At 37.6% G+C, this 13656-nt stretch overlaps 2 protein-coding genes and 1 non-coding gene across 3 annotated transcripts; 1 reads left to right on the top strand and 2 right to left on the bottom strand.

The window, feature by feature from the left end:
* Nucleotides 1-248: 248 nt before the first annotated feature.
* LOC117304138 (graves disease carrier protein-like) lies at nt 249-6427 on the bottom strand. The gene is made up of 9 exons (XM_033788639.1): nt 6349-6427; nt 5131-5223; nt 4519-4652; nt 4143-4179; nt 3683-3804; nt 3172-3238; nt 2621-2783; nt 2035-2103; nt 249-1615 (listed from the first exon to the last, which is right to left on the bottom strand). The coding sequence occupies exons 1-9, from the start codon at nt 6401-6403 to the stop codon at nt 1450-1452; spliced, it is 906 nt and encodes a 301-aa protein (XP_033644530.1). The 5' UTR covers nt 6404-6427; the 3' UTR covers nt 249-1449.
* A 760-nt stretch (nt 6428-7187) lies between these two features.
* Nucleotides 7188-11595, bottom strand: LOC117304037 (alpha-(1,3)-fucosyltransferase 10-like). The gene is made up of 3 exons (XM_033788514.1): nt 11421-11595; nt 10685-10793; nt 7188-9748 (listed from the first exon to the last, which is right to left on the bottom strand). The coding sequence occupies exons 1-3, from the start codon at nt 11511-11513 to the stop codon at nt 8517-8519; spliced, it is 1434 nt and encodes a 477-aa protein (XP_033644405.1). The 5' UTR covers nt 11514-11595; the 3' UTR covers nt 7188-8516.
* Nucleotides 11596-12017: 422 nt separating this feature from the next.
* Nucleotides 12018-12179, top strand: LOC117304150. Its single transcript, XR_004520571.1, has one exon. It is a non-coding gene; the product is annotated as a U1 spliceosomal RNA (small nuclear RNA).
* Nucleotides 12180-13656: the final 1477 nt, after the last annotated feature.

The following is a 13656-nucleotide window of genomic DNA, read 5'->3' as shown; positions in this document are numbered from 1 at the left end:
AAACAAGAATGATTCATATTTCATTGATGGTTTATGAGTCAGTAGTCCCCACCTCAGACAGCAAACATTCATTCCAAAAGAAAAGAAATAATTATTGCCGTTTTATTGGCAAAATGCCAGACACCTCTCTGCCACTTAGCAGCAGAGAGGTTTATAAGAACTCCATAGGCAAACATAAACAAATCAAATAGTGAAAACCCCACCACCACCACAATAAATACATCATGAGAACAAATTCTTCTTTGTAATTGTTTTTATTTCATATTGATATTAAATATCACAGCATAGCGCTTTATATATAAAAAAAAAGCTTTTTATAATTTACATTGCACTTTAGAAGTTCTTTGTTCCAAATATAATAATTATATTATTATTTTCTTTGACATAATATATTCTGTAACACAATAGGAAAAAGAACAAAAATTAAAACGTTGACAACCATGGGAATGGTTCAGCCTTGTCTCAGCTTAATTCAACATATTCTGATAGTCTGGCGTTTATGAGCCAAGGGAAGACATCATGTTTTCCTTAAACAATTTTACTTGGCACTATTAAAACCAAAAAAAGTGTTTTTTTCCTTTATGGTTTCCTGACATCAAATGACGTAGACAAAAAAAATCACAATCCCAGGTCTTAAACTAAGTCTACAAGTTGTATAGGCTACGCTTTTGATCATGCCCACTCCATTAAAATGTCGCCACTTGGTCATTTGAATGTTAAAATTAATAGAAACCGCCCAGGGTGCAAACTGGTTTCAGCAAATATCTTCCACAGGTTAAAACTACTTTGATCTGGGTGCAATTTCATAACGAGCTGTTAGCACAATAAAGTGGCCACGCAAAACAAAATGATGCTTACCAGGTTTATGTTATCAGCCAAAATACAATGTCACATGTATCTTATCTGTGTCTGGTGTCATTTCTGCCAAGCAAAAATGTGTTCAACACTATTTTCTTAGCAGCTCTATGAAATTGGGCCCTGCAGCCCATTTCACGAAACCCTAGGGTTAATCCTAACTCGAGTTAGGACGAGTAACCCGTCCTAACTTCCGATGGGTTCAATGCGTCCTAGGCATTTAGATACGGAATCGAACCCGTCCTAAGTCCTTAGATTAATCCTAAGTTAGGAAGAGTTTGGTGAAACCGAAGGCTGGTCTGGTAACCAACTTGTCACAAACAGATTTAATTAGTGGATTGAACAGAATTTTGCACCACTTTGAACGCATAATCCAAAAGAGTTTGACTCCGGATTGACAATACAGGTCTTTACTGGTTCACTCTGGTTTGATGATTCAACAAATGCTTTTTACCAATCAACTGCTTCGGGAGATCACTTTTGATCAATTAACTCCACTTTACCAGAAGCTCCAAATATGCAAACCCAATTTTGTGAAATCCATATAAACATCACTAACGACGTTATAGTTCTGAGCCAACAAAACACTGTTTATCACCTACTGTCTACGTTGATATTAAGGTATTGTTTTAGATTCTCATAAAGTGTGAAGGACACAGCGGCTGAAGGAATGGCTCTCAAGTAGTTGATGCTAACCCCTCGGAATAGACCTCTTGCACCATGCTCTGTGTAAACCAGGATGAGGGTCTCCATACATGAACTGCAAGTTAAAAATAAAAATTGTTTACAATGAATCTTCTGTATGCTATTTGAGTTTATTTAGTTGGACCCTAATTGATTTTCATAGACCTTTCAATTGCAATGTCACAGCTCAAGTTTTTGCCAGGTTGGAAAACTATGGAAAGCCATAAATGCAAAACAAAAACAATAATAATAATAATAATAATAATAATAATAAGACTTGTAATGCGCACATATCCACCCTGCTGGGTGATCAAGGCGCAGAATTTGAATTGGTGGAAACAAAGCAACCAATCATGAGAGATATTTTATTTAATTGAGCGTTTGCAAAAAAATGTTGAATTTGGTCAGAACGGCCGAATGTTATCCAACACATTAAATCTTGTTTAACAGATTAAACACGCACCAGCAAGAGTAGAAGGGTTATATTGAACTTACCTCGTTGAGCTAGAATTTGGAACCATGGAGCCAAGCTGCATTAGTCGCCTCCCTACATCCAAGGGATACCTACAATTAAAATCAAAGCAAATCAATATTTTGAAACAGTTTTAAAAGGTTTAGATGAATATTTTACATAAAGAAAAAAAAAAAAAAAAATCAAAAATTTGACTGAAACAGTACACTTTTTCCCATGATGGTGATTCTTAATAAACATTTTGTAAATGCATGGGCAGCCATCGCTGAGGTCAAACGATGCAAATGCAAGACCATGAACAGCTCTAAGCCAATGATAGGGCACAATGACTTGTTAGGGCACTTTTTGATACGCAAGCCTGGGTCTGTAGTCATCAATATTTGTGTAGTTACACGAACATGTTTCCCTTCATCCTACACTGTTTTAAGAGGGATATAAATTCCAACCTTTCAGCTCCCCAGAGTTATTTTCACCTTCAATACTTTTATTCTTGTAGTCTCTTAACCATGAGTGGCTTGTAGCCTTGTTTTGAGCAAAATTGCATACAAAAACAAATCCCAAAACCAAAATGAAGACTTCAGATGAAAGTACCACAGGTTGACAACTTACACTATAGTTTGTGCCACTGCTCCTGCCAGTCCCCCAGTGACAAGGTTAGCTTGGGCTGTTAGAACTCTCTGATTAGGGTCCGATCGGGAGGGCTTGGAGAAGATAAGGGGACCCTTCTCTAGGAGGTACGTCTTGGACGTTTCATAGGAATAAAAAGCAGCACCTGACAACGAAACAAATGATTCAAAATATCATTGGAATGTAACAGGTAAAAAAGGAGGGGGTTTTCAACTTGTAGCTCAAGATGACAATGATAATAAGATTTATTTAAGGCATTTTTCTTAAGATCACGATGCACTTTCAAGAAGGTTCAAGCAAACAATATAAATAACTTTCACTTCATAAAAACATTAAACTGCATCAGGCAGGTTATACTTGATCCATCATTGTTAAGCCAGTTGTTTACAATATCAAAAATGTTGGTTGTGAATGTTTCATGATTTCACAAACTTTTATTATTCACAAATTTTGCTGACCTTTCAGAATGCAAAAAACCCCGGAAATCATACGGAAGAAGTAGGAAGAATATCAAAGGTCTGTATTTATCTTACCTGCATATGGAATCATTCCGACAAGAGTTGGCCCAACACCTCGGTAGAGTGCTTTGAATTGACCTTCCTTGTGGAGGAAGAAGAAAAAGAGTTTTATTTAAAGGAAGAAGTTCCACTCCAAATGTAGGAGGTGGAAGTACAAACACTTTCTTAGAAACAAAATCTCAATTACTTGAAGCAGATTCACAGGTCGAGGGTGAGAGTCATTGCTTATAAAACATTCTGAATCTCTGAACTAAATATCAGGAGGTTTGAATCCACTCGAATGATGTGTTTGTGGATTTGTTTTTTCAAAGAACTTGGGAAAGTATCGAGTATACAGTGCTTAATAAACATCGGTGCAAGGGTAAAAATACTGGGGTTTGCACTGTCAGTAAATTCGGACAATCAACAACCAATACTTGAAACAATAAATTTTGAAAGTGGACAACTATTGAAACCAATGAATTTGGTCTACAACCAATACAACTTCTAAATATGCACTACAACAAAGCAGGAATACTGGTTTTACCTGATGCCATATAGAACGACATGTGTGGAGGATTCCTGTGTATAAACATTCTCCGTGTACTTGATAGGCTAACCTCGCTCTAACCATGTCTAACGGATATGTAAAAATGACCGCTGTTACACCTGTTAAGAAATAGAAACAGATTATTCAACAACAGTTCTGTAGATCTATGGGGGAAGAGGTTGATTTGCCTGAAATGCTACACAACACAAACACTTACAAACATCTAAAACTGTCAGGGTCAATAAAACATTCACAAACAAAAAGTGTGTTGCTTAACTATCTACTAATAGTTGATAGTTCTTGTTTAAGTGCTATTTACAACATTTAACAGTTCAGTGAAAGTGACCCCCTTTCCTGCTCTCTTTTACAAATTTACAGCAAGATAAAGCAGTTCTAAAAAAATTATTTCAACTCATTTAATAATCTGTCAATAAAACATTAAGAGGTTGCGTCTTACCTGCTAGGGAACCGGATAATAACTTCTTTTTTGTTTTCTGTAAAATAAAAAGAAATCAAGAATGAACAAATTTCTGAAGATGAAACAAGTAAATTTTATTCTTCAAGCCGAAAAAGCAATGTACCCTTTCAAGGTAATATGCGCCTATTGTTGAATCTGCCCTGTGTGCATCAGTGTTGTCTTTATTTCAATGTCTGCAACTTGATAATCACACTTGACGCACATCGTTAGAAGCAAAAGCACTTGTGAAGTTACGACTCTAAAAAATGTTTGCTCAAAATAAACAACATACATTGTACCATGGGCCGTACCATGGCGCATGGGATTGAATAACATGGCGCACATTACCGTGAAAGTGTTAAAGATATGACCTCACCTTTTTAAACCAATCATACGCTACAAATTGGATAGCACCGTAAGGGAATGTTCGAACCATCATAGCACCGTTGCCACGGTAAAGACCTCTGACCCCTTCATGCTCAAGGACTTTGGCAACTGATGACCAAACACCTGAAATAACATAAGAGGAACAAAATATACTTTATTAATTATTTTGATTATTACCATTTGGTGTTTGGTCTGTGGCATGATGTAACCACTCCTATTGTGCCCTTATCGTGTTATGGGTACCTCAGGAATTCTTAAGAGGATTTTAAGGGGTACTTTTGCACAAGAGAAAAGGAGTGTACGGGAACATTTTTTTTTTGGGGGGGGGGGGGAAGGGGACACCCTCTGCCACATACCGGGCATGGTATAATTTTCACTGAACAGTTGTATCTGAGCATCTTGAGTACTTTATTGGATTTTGGGGGAACAGTTTTTAAGAATGTTTAAATTTAAAATTGGGGATGGGAAAGTATTATTTAAAATTAGGGTAAACAAATGATTTATAAAAACACTAAAAATTCAGACACCTAAGTCTTACCTACCTCCATGCTTAAACTAAGGCTAATTTGAAGTGATTTTAATCTAGTGTTACTTTACTTACCAAGATGTTGGTAGTACCTATGATGACCTTGTATTAAGATTTTTACTCTATCCAAAGGAGCTGTGGTTACTTTGCCGCAACATCCAGCTACTCCTGAAAATTAACATATTTTTTAATATATAATTCACAATTTTATTTTCATATTTAGCTTTTCAATATGAAATTTAATTTGGATAACTTTCCGAATGGCGCCACCACTTGTTCACCCTTTTTTACAAAAAGGGATATCTCATTGAGGTAAATTAGATACTATATTATTTCATATCGAATGAAAAAGTGGTGGCGCCATACGGAAACTTTTCCTTTAATTTTTTTTAAGAGCTGTTAAATGAGAACCATGAAGAAACCATCCATGGTTTTGGAGCATTTTAAAATAATTTAAGAAATGCTAGGTGCCCAAATGTATGGAGAAACATTTTATTGATTGATCTTTGATCTTTTATTGATTCTTATGAGTTATGTTTATTAATCTAGACTGTAGAAAATTGTAAAAGGATAACTTTCCATGTTGGGGCCACCACTTTTTCACTAATTTTTACAAAAAGGGACATCTCATGGCCATCTCATTCTCATTCATTGAGGTAATTAGAATTAGATACCTGTACTATATTATTTCATCTCGAATGAAAAAGTGGTGGCGCCATATGGAAACTTTTCCTAAAACGGTAGGCCTACCACCAGTACCATTATTAATATAATCTTGTAGTGTACTACTACTAGTTATATTTATAACTATTTTTTCAAAAATGAGTCAAATCATGAGGTAGTTCTAATGGTCAAATAAATGTTGTTTTAAAAACTTTTGGTTTGGTCATTGGAAACGAGTCAATACTCAATGAATGAAAAAGTGGCAGTCAAACATTGTCAAAAATATCTCGTGTTGATCATTTAAAATTGTAGGCTAACAGTCTAAAAACAGGATTTGAGCGCTCTGAGTAAAAGGGTTTTCACCGTAACTGGCGATCCGGGTGTGATGAATTTTTCGTAAGCCATCTGCCCCTCTGGATCCGGATACCTGCACACCATACACATCACCATTTAAACTTTCACGTGCTCGCTGCGTGATAACAAATGAGCCGGTTTCAGAGATTTGATTTTGAGCTTCTTCCCCCGCAGAAGCTGGTTGAAAATTTAACATATTCTGCCAAGGAACTCTGTTTAAAAGAGACATTTATAATCTCAGGGGTGGAAAGAACAATTAGTGCAGGAGTAACTTACCACCAGCGAGGAAATTCTGCAATATTTCGCCCGTTGAACCAGCTAGGATAGCCATTGTGTACTTGCTTGTCGACAGCAGTTTGTGTGTGTTGTGAAAGCGAAGCAAAGGTCACCTAGCTTGTCATGTCATTTCACATCCCATCCAAAAACACACACTCGGATCGTACCATCATACAAAATCACCTGATATCAGACCACTCGGCCTTCTCCATTACAAATAGGGGTGTTTTTAACAAGCGCGACTTTTATGTTTTTTACATAAACTAATTTTGGAATGTTTTAAACATTTGCAATGTAAAATTTAGAACACTGTTAATTTGCATGCGTATACTTGTACTCTGTATTATCAAAAACACAACTAAAATGCTGGTGTGAAGTAAGTAAACGTTATAAAACGACCCCTGGTATATTTTTAGCATAAACCATCAACGGTCTATTTATAGACTGCATAAAACGGACTAATGAATAAAGTGTGCATGATATTGATACATGCACACCAGTGCTCACCATGTAATCTTTTGAAACTAATAAAACTACAACCAGCGCGCCGCCCACGGTGGCGGTATCAACCGCTTCTTGCAAGTTCCCTTTTTTTTTTGTGGGGGGGGGGGGGGGGGGGGGGGGGGGGGGGTAAGGTCTGGGAGCTCCGGGTCTGTTGCTTTACCCTCTTTCGAAATTACTTTGACAAATTCTACCCCCAATGCTTTGATTGAAGAACAATACAAAAAAAAAAAAGCTCTGGAGTAAAAATGGGAGATTTTAGGAAGCTCATACAGACTCTTTAGGTAAAAACAAAATAATACACATAATTTATACCATAACATTATAATTTGTGATTTTTTTTAATGATCATAAAGTGTGATGAAAAAAAAACTTTTAAAAGACTTTTACTCTGGCTGCCATATATTGACAAAAAATAAACTTTTATTTCTCATTTTGATCAAATACATGCAGGCCTTTATATAAAACTTTTGTTATGGCCAATCATTTTAGCTCCACATAACTTTCAGGAAAATACTGCATGTTGAAGCACCTTCAGCATCACTGAGTGATGAATATGGGCGCTATTAAGTATTATGGCATAAGACTTTTTTAAGCCACTTACTATAATAAATAAAACACTATTATGTCTTACACAAGACAATGTCATACAACATCTCTAGGCACATACATTATACATCTTTGATAATACTGGAAACCATTAAAAAAATAATTATGAGTTTTATAACAAAATAATGACAAATTCTAAAAAGTACTAACTGTCAAATAGTATAAAAAGGGCAAGCAACTTGGTTTAATTCTGTCAATATTATAACAAATGTTGTTCATACTCATGGCTGATAAATTTGATGCATTTATATCAAAATATTCATATATATTCACTACCTAACCATTGAATGACTCAAAGCACACATATTTCAGGGAAATATTTCGAAGAAACAAAAACACAATGAAACAATCAACATTACTGGCTAACCCTGCTGCTTCTTTTACTTAAGACCTATCCATTACCCCCTCATCCACCCATCATTATTATCCCTTTCCCAAATTCCTTAGATTTGCTCAAGTTTGTCAAATAGACTGAGAACTACACCACCACATCAAACAGCTGGGTTAGTCTTGATACAAATTCACCCTCAAATATTATTCCCCTGATTTTAAATCTCAAGACCCCATAACAAAATGTTGCAATTTAACAAACATTTAAGATATAAAGCACCACTGACAATGTCTTCTTTTTAGGTACAACACATGGCAAGTTAGTAGTTACAGATCATGTATAAAATAAACTTGCATACAATTTTACATGTTAAAAATAAACCTACCTGCAACTACAATAAAATGTTTTTTTTTATTAATATTCTTATTAAAACTTTAGTATGGTTTTTGGCAATATTTCCACTTTGTGCCGACAGCTATTAGCCCACAAAAAATGCTCAGTTTGTCAGCTTGGGAAAATAAATCATTGCTATAAGCTCCTTTACTTCAAATCTTGCAAATAGGCAAAGCATTTGACTAACCTCACAAGATTTGAAGGAGTGATTAAAAAGAAGTACTTTTCCTTGTTTATTTTGGTATCTTGTATTGAAAAGAAAAAAGTTTATACAGTAATACAGCTGTATTGGCAAGAGAGAGAGGAACTACAGGACCGTAACAAATCTCCAGAATTAATAAACATTTGACATCAAGTCACGGAACTTAATGCTATCATATCCCAGTCCTTCTTCGACGAGCTTTCGGAGATCTACAGCATTTTTCTTATGCCGGTCGTACATTTGTAGGTAAATATCGTTGTCACGTCTGTAGTTCTCGTTGCTGTATTGCGGTCTCGGACAATTATAATGATTGCCCTCAGCTTTGTGCGGCTTGAGAGGTTCCCCTCTCTCAGATCGCTTCAGATTCTCGTGGACTCGTTTGCAGACGAAGCATTCAAATCCTGAGATGAAGTTGAGACGTTCGTAGTCATTGACTCCCCACTCCCGTTTCGTCATTGTGTTTATCAGCTTCTTGTTTGTTATACCAACTTTCTTAAATTTGAGGTACTTTTCGTAGCGTTCTTTATTCCCAGCGAGTGAGGTTAAAAACTTGGCAAGATCCTCTGGACTTGAGAAATCATCAGCGATAACTGCTGATTGGTTATCCGGCAGCCAATCACGAACAGACGGTGATCCTCTGTAGACCGGAACTGAACCGACCAATAGAGGGCGCCAGAGCTTTTCTGTAACGTAGTCATCACAGATTGCATTTTCAAAGGCGAGGCTGAATTTGTATTTGGCGATGATTTTATAGAGATCCCTGCTGTGCATAGTAAGTGGATCGACTAGATCTGGTGGTAGATCCTTATTGTGAAGACATTTCCCATACGAATCAACTCGAATGAATTTCATTAATTCGGTGACGTAATTATCACGACCCGATGGTGGATTACAATCGGAATGGATGTAAACCACTTGGGCTATGCCACCCCTACTCTTTAAATCTGTCGGGACGAGATACTCGGTGCTTGTCAGGTCAGAAAGGTGCTCTAAATACTGAGTGGTGATTGGATAGTCAGACTGGCGTTTGAACGTAGCGGTGTGATTAAACAGGGTCAGGCAATCTTTCTGGGTCAGGATATAATTATTCTTTGGGGATTCCTCATGTAGAAGTGCCCACTCATGCTGCTTCTTTCTCGGCAGCGGAAGATCTCGCGGCTTGAAGTCCGTTCCGTAGAACATAAAAACTTTCGTCTGGGGATGATTTCTAAAGTGTCTGTCTACAGTGAAGAAACACTCGTCTTTGCCGCATTGCTTGACTTGCCCACGCTCACCGGTAAAAGGTGTCCACCATAGAATGATGGGAACCTTTATGTTTAAATTGGTGACATTGACATGGTCTCTGTCATGCTCATCTGTGCCATCTGAATTGGACAAGAAACAAAAAATAAGTGTAAATAAATCACTCATTGAATTTCTTTGAAAGGAAGGAATACATTTGGTAAGGCACCTTGTCAAAACTATCCCCAAAACTGTCCATACTGCAGTGTACTGTCAGCTTAATCTTACTGAGAAAACCACATCTACATCTAGGTTGGTACTCAGCAAAGTCCACTTTTGGATGTAAAAGCTGAGGTGAAGACTAAGTGTGCGTGAAACAGGTGGAAAGTTGTGCTTAGTAAATAAGTGCAAGTTAAAACAACACTAGTTGAAAGTAATGGGTGTAGATGTGTGACCTGAAGACAGTCACCATGGAGTGGTGATGACCTCTGCAGGTGACCTTGCTCAGTGGTAATCACAAACCAGGGTTCCAGTAGATAACAATCTTGGTGCTTGTGGTCTAATCTTTAAGAATGTAAACATACAGCTCAGCTGTCAGTGAAGTGTCTGGAACAATCCCAAGGCTTATTTGAAAGCAAAACAAATTTGAGCTGGAGGTGCCTTATCACTCTTATGCTCTTACTAACAATGTCAATAAAAACTTTCTTGGTTAAAATATTAAGTACAGCCGCTTTCGATTGAGAATCACTTCACTTTGAAGTAAGTGGTTATGAGAAAAACGGTTGTTATCCCCCCAAAATTTGAACCTGAGAAAAGTTTCTGTTAAATATTGCCTGTTCCAATTATGGATTATTCTTCCTGCATTTAAGAGACAAACTCTCGGACTCGGATGTTTTGCCAATATCTTGAAAAATTCTACCTTCTTTTTAAACCACATTTTATTTACAGGTTAATTTTATTGTACATCTACTCTACAGTTAAATAGGATTAAAAAACCAAAGGTTTACTTTGCATTTTATACCTTACAAAAAAATGTATATATAATCCCGAGCAGAAAACCATAGTTTGATTTTACTCACCACTTGATACTAACTTTCCTCCGTAGTCGACATGAGCAAAATGTTGTTCATTCTGAAGCCAAATTCCATCATCTTCATAAATATCTTCAGTATCAAAATACTGCAAAATCTGTGGACAGAGTGAGAGAGTGATAGTCAGAGAAAGTGTGGCTGTCTTGAATCATTGCCTGGCTTTCACTTGCTGGGGTGCTAGAATGACCTTTCTTTTTCCATGGACCGATAATGTCAAAATTTCGAGAGAGAAAACAAAATACAGCACCCCAGTTACTGGGTCTAGACTAGCCCAATCGATTGAAAACCTCCTCAGGTGCAAAAAAAAAAAAAAAAAAAAAAAAAAAAGGGCCGGAAGTTGGTGGCGACGACGTAAAATTTTTCCAAAAACTATGTAGGTGTAACTGTAAACCTAGCCCATGTTGTTGTTATGGCTCTCAACATCGGTCTTATCACAATGGCGACTGTGATAAAAGAGAGTCATAACAGCCCAATAAGGTTGGCTCGGTTCTACCTCCATGGTTTTACCAAAACAAGAAAGTGTTGAAGTAAACGAGGAAGTGGAGTGAAGTGTTGTTAGTGCTGAAGACAGGCGCGGCGCGGCGGCGGACCTGCTGTCGGCCCTCCGAGTCGACCCAGAGTCGAGAGCCGCCCGCCGGAAGGTTTCAGTCTTCACACTTGGGCATTCTCAATTTAGTCAACAATGTTGTTAGTTATCATGGCGATGAAAGTATCATTTACTAACCATGTGAAGAATACCCGCTGACAGACAAAACAATACAACAACGATCACCAAACACTTCCGCAATGTTGGGCAGTATCCCGACCGTCGGGCCATGTTGTTTTGACTGGAATTTTATTTGATGGCATGTGTGTCACAAACAGACAGGTCATGATGTTTACTTAATGGCAGTGCTAGGTTTACACATAGTATCTTTGGTTTACAGCTGTCAAGTACAGGTACTAGTCCGTGGTTTATGCTCTGCTCAATAGAGGGCGGTATGACGATTTACCGTGGCACCAAGCTTCAGACTACAATCAAAGTCTACAAATATTGTCTACAATAAATTGTCTACACTATCTAATTTGTCTACACTAATTTGCATGCAGGCTACATTGGTTTGCATGAAAATTTAACTGCACAAAGTCTAGATTCTACTTATTTTGCATACAGTCATCATTATTATGCGCACAGTCTACAAAAATTTGCATAATAAATCAAACTGCGCATGCGTAGTAGCGCGTTAAAATCTGCATGAAAGCTGAACGGTGAATAATGGTAGCACCGTAGGTGAAAAGCAAACTGCTGAGATACACTCGATATGTCACACAATCGAAAACCATACTTACCTGGCTCAGGAGATACCGTGATCAACAAGGCGGTTCTCCCATGGCGAGGCCTATCCATTGCACTTCGGACGGGTTGACCTATGCGATTCCCCCAAATGTGGGGAACTCGGGAGTACAATTTCTGATAGTGGGGACTGCGTTCGCGCTCTCCCTGATGAACAAATCCAAAAGTAGAATTTGACATAATAAAAAAACTAAGTTCGTTGATGTTATGTCTGCACTCGTGCAATCCCTCAGTCTACAGTCTACATTGATTACCATAACACTTCGCACGCCGATTGGCCGAGAGTCTACAGTCTACAATAATTACCATAAGATGTTTGCTTAAACAAGAGACTCGAGTCTCATTGCCTACCACGGTTTTCTGACCACTGAGATCGCTGAAACCAACCCGTAACCAAGCTGCGATTTCTTCGGTAAAAGAGCTCCCCAAGTTTTCTCGATTTGGTGAGTTAATTGCTGAGAATATCTTAGGAATTTTAATAAGGAACACTTCTACTGGTTACTTAAAATTCAATTAAAAAGGCTCAAATATTACACAAAGTTGGAGGAATTGTCCTTCTTTTACAATGCATTTTGGCTGAGATTTACTGGTTATACAGATGGAGGCAGCTTTTACATAAAAACCTTCTCTTCAGCATTATAGTTACTATAAATACAGGAAGTACCTTTAATCGCAATAAGGACTATTTCATTCATAAATATCCGACCAGGGCTACGTCACAGCTTCAAGGGTTCTGATTGGCCAGGGTATTGCACGTGGGACGACACAAACGCCCATCGCACGGTATTATGTTCACGACTTGTTTTCATCATCATCGACAGACCGCGTGGGCTGGTCAGCTCGTGAAAGAGATAACCGTCCACTTGTGTACGAATAGACAAAATGTATAAAGTCGTAAATTTTATTCTACAGTGACAGTGTCTTGTTTCATCCTGGAAGACAGCTTAAAACAACTGATGTTGGCGACATGGATCTGGTTGAGACTTTACTCATGGTCTTTTTCTCTGTGGTTAGATGAATCAAGTTATTCAGTAGGTGGTTGTGTCAAAGCAATTTCTAAACATTATAATTCTGAATGCCACGGCCAGTTTTTTTTATAAAGCAATGCATTAAGGAATGAGTTTTTTTGTTGTTGTCAATATGAATGGTGGTTAAATTATTGCTGTTCTGTAATCAAAACTTAACCTTCTGTGTGGACATCATAACATATATTTTTAAACTCTGATTTTGTAAAATGTAGTTGACTATAATAATTAAATGCTACATCAAGGACTCCTTTTTGTGATCATTCATACTCAGTTGCCATCTTAAAGCTCGAATTAGTCTTGGTTCCAAGATCATTGCTGTTGCGCGGTCACACACAACCAACGTTCCGATCTATGCACGGAGAAACAGAGAAACAGAGCGCCCGCTAGCGTTCGTTCATAACAAGCGTGTACAGTTTTTGTCGTGCATAATCGGAACGTTGGTTGTGTGTGACCACGCAACACCAATGGTCTAGGAACCTAGACTAAGCTCGAATTGGTGACATCCCTATTTACCTTCATAATAGGCTTGAATCCTTGATGTTGATTTGTGGATCAATAGCACCAAGAATTTTGATACAGACTTATGTTGCATTATATCA

Source organism: Asterias rubens, chromosome 20 (assembly GCF_902459465.1).
Source record: "Asterias rubens chromosome 20, eAstRub1.3, whole genome shotgun sequence".
In the NCBI taxonomy this organism is placed as follows: Eukaryota; Metazoa; Echinodermata; class Asteroidea; order Forcipulatida; family Asteriidae; genus Asterias; species Asterias rubens.
This window is presented reverse-complemented; position numbering and strand designations above follow the sequence as displayed.